Below are 5,446 nucleotides of genomic sequence, written 5' to 3' on the forward strand. Positions count from 1 at the left end.
GAGTCTTTAGGGTTTTCTATATATAGTATCATATAATCTGCAAATAGAATTATATTTCTTCCTTACCCATTTGGATGCCTTTTATTTCTGTATGTAGTCTAATTGTTGTGGCTAAGACTCCCAGTACTATGCTGAATAAAAGTGGTAAGAGTGGGTATCTTTGTCTTCTTCCTGACCTTAGGGGAAAAGCTCTCAGTTTTTCACCATGGACTATGATGTTGGCTGTGGCTTTTTCATATAAGTTCTTTGTTATGTTGAGATATGTTCCCCCAGACCTACTTTCCAGAGTTTTTATTATGAATTGATGTTGTACTTTGTGAAATACTTTCTCGGCACCTATTGAAGGTGTCTTTTTTTTTATCCTTTCTCTTACTGAAGTGACAGATCATGTTGATTGTTTGACAAATATTGAACCACCCTTGCATCCTGGCAATAAACCCCATTTGATTGTGGTGTATGATTTTTTAAAATGTATTGTTGGATTCAGTTTGCTAACATTTTGTTGAGGATCTGGTTCTTTAGAAATATTGGCCTGTAGTTCTCTTTTTTTGTAGTGTCTTTCTCTGGTTCCATATATGATGGAAGCATTTTTACAAATCTCAAAAAACTAAACATAGTAAAAAGCTCACACAATAATCAGTGGGGTGACTATATAGGTTTTACGTTTATTACGGTTATTAGCAAACCAAAAATAGAAACATACTATCTATATCTATAGTAAAATTCATGCATATAATAAGGTCTATTAATTTGGGTCTCAACTCAAAGTGACGTCAGGTGTGTTAGCAGCAAGAAGGGTGTGGCAATTATAGTTGGAGCAGAGTACACAGTGTTCCACCCACAGGTTCTTCCAACACACACAAAAAAAGCATACCAAATGGTATAACCTAATATAATACTTTATTGTCTAATACATTACATATTATATAATTATCAAGCAGGAATCCAGTATTGACATTTGTATTCTAGCTTAACAGTTCCATTTACTAGTCCTTCTCATTAAAATGTGTGTTTAACAAATTAGTTTTCTACCCATTCAGATAATGAGAAGTGCAACTTGAATTTAGTAGCAAGGATATTCTTTATACATACTGGCATAAAATATAAATAGACATACTTTTACAAAGAATACAGGAACCATCCTTTCACATGGAGTGAAATCAGAATCATATTTCTGCCTTTTCCTCACTTTTGTCAAACTGGAAATTGGACCCAGCAGGGTCATGCAAACTGCCCCCCCCCTCCCCGCAGGCTAATGTGAAGGGCTGTGTGACTTTGTCTTTACTACTTTCAACACAGATTTCCACTTGCTATTCCTTTGTTCTAACCATTCTTTTTTAAACCTGTCTTGAAAAAAACTATGATTATCTTCATCCTCTGTCTCAGAGATGATTTCCATCTTCTGAATGATGAGTTTAATAAGCTCATGCTGTTTTTCCAGAAGAGAAGTGAGATCCTTCAGCCTAAAAGGATATATATGTCTCATGAATTTATTGTCAATGATCTTTTCAGTCCTTGAGTGCGGAGAGGCCTAGATTACGAGAAGTGTTCTGTATCAGATGGGCTGTGTCAGGTCTTAGCTTCATGGTAGTCATAACCCTTCTAAGCAATACACATTTTTTAAGTTTAAGTGTTCTTAAGGTTGTACTGTTAGTTCTTGGCCAGTTTATTTTTGTTCTTATTTTAAAGATTAAAATGTTCTTGCACAGAAAGATTAACTGGCTTGCCCAAGGTCATAGAGTTAGTAAGCAGTTGAATAGGGCTTTAAACTCAGGTAAATTAACTCTAAAGCCCTCATGCTTAACCACTGGATACAGCATAGCTTCTCTAGGAATCCTGAAAATCTTTCAAAGCTTTGATGTATGAATTCATATGGCTCATGGAAATGCAGTTTAAGATACTGACTGGCAGAACTGATTGGTGAATTGCAGCAAATAAGTTGTTGGGTCTAAAAAATTTCTCATGATTCTCAATATACTATGACATCAGTCAACTAAAGCATGACTTAATATGAGATAAACACAAATATACAATATAACCTTACACTATACATCATTATTTAAAAGTTTTAAGTTTCTCAAATACAGATATAAAGAAAAACACATACCTATATTTCTGCTTCAATATTTCTATTTCTAGAGATGTGTCAACATTTGGAATTTCCTGTCTTGTTTCTTTGATGTAAAAAATAAAATGAAATATACGCTGTGGGATAAAAGATGAACAGTTACTCAGGTTGCACTCAATTCAGGAACTATTTCTTGAATGTGTGCCCATGATTCAGCTACTGAACCAGGCATGCTAGAACCACAAATAGCTAAGACATAGCTATTGAGCTTGAGCTCCCTCAAGGAGCTCACAATTTGTTGACAGAAACAGACCTATAAAGAGCTATAAAATGAATCATGCATACTATAATGAAGTACAAGATGTATAGATAATATAGAAGGAGAAAACTGGAGTGGAAGATTGTTTATGAAAAGGTATAACTGAATCATCATATATTTTCTCATGAAAAATGCTCATTATAAGTGGTGGTATTCCATATAGGACTAGTTGTTCTCTAAAACTGCACCATTATGCAACACAACTGAGTTTCCCATGAGGACATTTCTGAAATGCTATTTTAATATATATTTTTAAACTTTAGTGTCTTTTAAACCATTGGTAGACGAATGTGTCAAGGGCAGATATGAAATGACTGGAAATGAGGCAATTTTAGGAGTCCAGGCAAAAGAAGATGGCAGCACACACAGGCCATCCAGGAAGCCTAATCAACCAAACTTGGGAGTGACTGGGTGTGAGGGGTCAGGAGTGGGGAAAAGGAGACATCAAGGATGACATCTTGCACAAGCAAATGGTGTTGACATTAAGAAACTTTGGAGAGAGAAGAGGCTTTTTCATTCTTTCCCTGCAGGGGGAGTGAAACATGGGAGGAATGAAAATTGTGAGTTTCTTTTGCATGAGTTTGTTTTGAATATGCCGAATTTGAGGTACCTTGAGACATACCAGTAAAGATGTCAGGTAGAGAGCTGGACATAGGAGCCTGGACCTCAAAGAGAGCTCTAGGCTAGAGAATCAATTGCTGAGCCTTCTGTATTTTAGGAATAGTTGCAACCATGGATATGAATGAAATTGAACAGGGAAATAGTGTAGTTAGAATAAAGCCTAAGCTGTTACTCAGACTGACTTTATCATTTCATGGCTACACAATGAAAAATTAACGCGCAAAGAACTCAGAATATTCATAGAGAGATGAGGAAGCCCAGGCATGATCAGGATTAGCATCCAGTACTTCTCTTAATATGGTCCCTTTTCCATTATAATGCAGTGGCTTGCTTAGTCTTCGACACTTAGCACATTTTCTATAATGTACATTCCCAATGCACGTGTGTGCATGTGTATATGTACCTATGTGCTCTATATTTGCACATAGACACATTTTTTTCACATATATGTAAGTGGCATGTGACTAGGAAAAACAAAAAGGTACACTGTAAGAAAGATATAGGGTACAGCTGATCCACCCAACCACCCATCCACTCTCACAGGGATGTGGTACACATTTAACACAAATGTTGTGAGTAAGCCAGTAGGACAAATGCCTCCCTCACACTGCCCATCACGTTCTCACTGTGGGTTAATCATGCACTTACTTTTTTAAATCACAATTACTTCTTTTCCACAGGTACAGTGACTCAAAGTCTATAAAAGGGTACCTTTAGGGATAACACAATGAATGAATGTCAAACGGTATCGCGTGATTTATGCTGATATTTTTCACATGTACTTACTAATAACCCTGTACATCTGGGTCTGTTGGGATACACAATGATGGATTTCTGATCTACTTTGCGTAGGAACCAGAGGGGCAGCTTCTTCTCTAAGCTGGTATGAAGTTCCACCTAAAGTACAGTTTGGATTTATTGAGAGGAAGCATTAATAAGCATCTGGAATGTTTACACCACACAAAAGCAACTGCTGTTAGTACAGCAAACTGAAAACTGATTCCTGTGTCCTGCTTTATGCACAAGCAGCTGGGCTGGCCAGGTTTGCTGTCTCTCAGCTCATCCACTGACAAGACAGGGGCAGCAGTCTGCAGCTGGGGCAAACTGTTTACTGAAGGAATTCAGTGCAAGTGAGCAGATGTTCACTGTTCAGGGACCGTGGCTGACAGTGGGCACATCAGACGGCAATGACTCGGCCCATACTCTGGGGCATCGTACGACAAGATGCACGCAGCCAGGCTGTGCGGCGGGCATGATGCACACCTGCGACAGGGGAGGAAGCCATGCTTAGATGGAGGACCACGACAGGAACCAGCGAAAGGACCGCAACTGGCACATCGAAGGGTAGTACTTCGACTTTTCACACTGTGCAGTCGGGTGCAAAATGGTTTATCCGTGACATATCTTGAGTCTAATTTCTGTTTTCAGAGATACAATCTTTTGTCTCATTTAACAGATTTACCTTGAGTTGATATTTTTCTGTTTGCCAAATTTTCTCTTCCACTTTTTTTTTTTTATAGTCCTTTGTGTCTGTTGTTTAGATGGGTTTATTGTAATCACCACGTAGGTGAGTTTGCTAAGACCATAGGCATTTTCATACATGGGCATTGCAGTCATTCACACCCACAAATGGTGAGATGGTAAGAACTTCCCTGACCACCTGTTTAAAATGTCAGCCTTTCTCTCACACAACACGCTCTGTATCTTGCTTCCCTATTTTTATAACACTTACCACCACTTAACGTGCTATGTACTAGTTCCAGTTTCAAGAACAGCTATATTTTCTTGTATTTTATTCACAACACCAATTAGATATTTTCTTTGGGTTTCTATAATAAATAATTTCCAAGGTTCCTTTTTCCCTTGGGTCTTAAGGGCAATATTCCTTTCCTCTTGCAATACACATTTTTTTCAGAGGTCATATGCTATCATTCACTTACGTGATTGAAAAATATTTATTCAAGTCTAGTGCCTGCCAACAGACAAAGCACATGGTGTGTCTTAACCCTGTCCATTTTCTACATAGGACCTGCCAGATTTCCTTGCTCCAGTATGGTCCTGGGGAGGAAGGCAAGCAGAGCTTCAAGTCCAACCTTGGTGGGTCTGCTGGGACCCACTGGGCATGGCTCCTCTGGGCTAAGGGCTCATCTGCACCTCCACCTGCTGGGTTTCCCATGTTGAAGGTAAGAGAGCTCCGTGGCTCTCCTTTTGTGATGTGCAGATGTCTGTCCATGTGTGGGGTCTACAGCTGCCAGCCTGAACCGGAAGTGGGGATACTCATGTTGAAAACTAGATCTCCAAGCTCCTCAAAATACTCATGACTCGTGTCTTTGAGTAACTGTTACAGCTCCCAGCAGGCGCTGTCCCAGGGACCTCTCTGTCCCCACTTATAAGGGTCTGAAAGAAGACTAAATGTCCCTCTGTGAAAGGGCTGCTGC

At 39.0% G+C, this 5,446-nt stretch overlaps 1 protein-coding gene across 1 annotated transcript in view; it reads right to left on the reverse strand.

The window, feature by feature from the left end:
• Positions 1-805: 805 nt before the first annotated feature.
• The window catches only part of TRPA1 (transient receptor potential cation channel subfamily A member 1), a 42,699-nt gene continuing 38,058 nt past the window's right edge, over positions 806-5,446 (reverse strand). The window contains exons 18-20 of the mRNA XM_081816799.1: positions 3,795-3,905; positions 2,108-2,205; positions 806-1,463 (exon numbers count right to left, since the gene is read on the reverse strand). Of these exons, the coding sequence (XP_081672925.1) occupies positions 1,253-1,463; positions 2,108-2,205; positions 3,795-3,905 (420 nt within the window). The 3' untranslated portion in view covers positions 806-1,252. The remainder of the gene's footprint in view (positions 1,464-2,107; positions 2,206-3,794; positions 3,906-5,446) is intronic.

Source organism: Leptonychotes weddellii, chromosome 4 (assembly GCF_054177405.1).
Source record: "Leptonychotes weddellii isolate Sample4059 chromosome 4, ASM5417740v2, whole genome shotgun sequence".
NCBI lineage: Eukaryota > Metazoa > Chordata > Mammalia > Carnivora > Phocidae > Leptonychotes > Leptonychotes weddellii.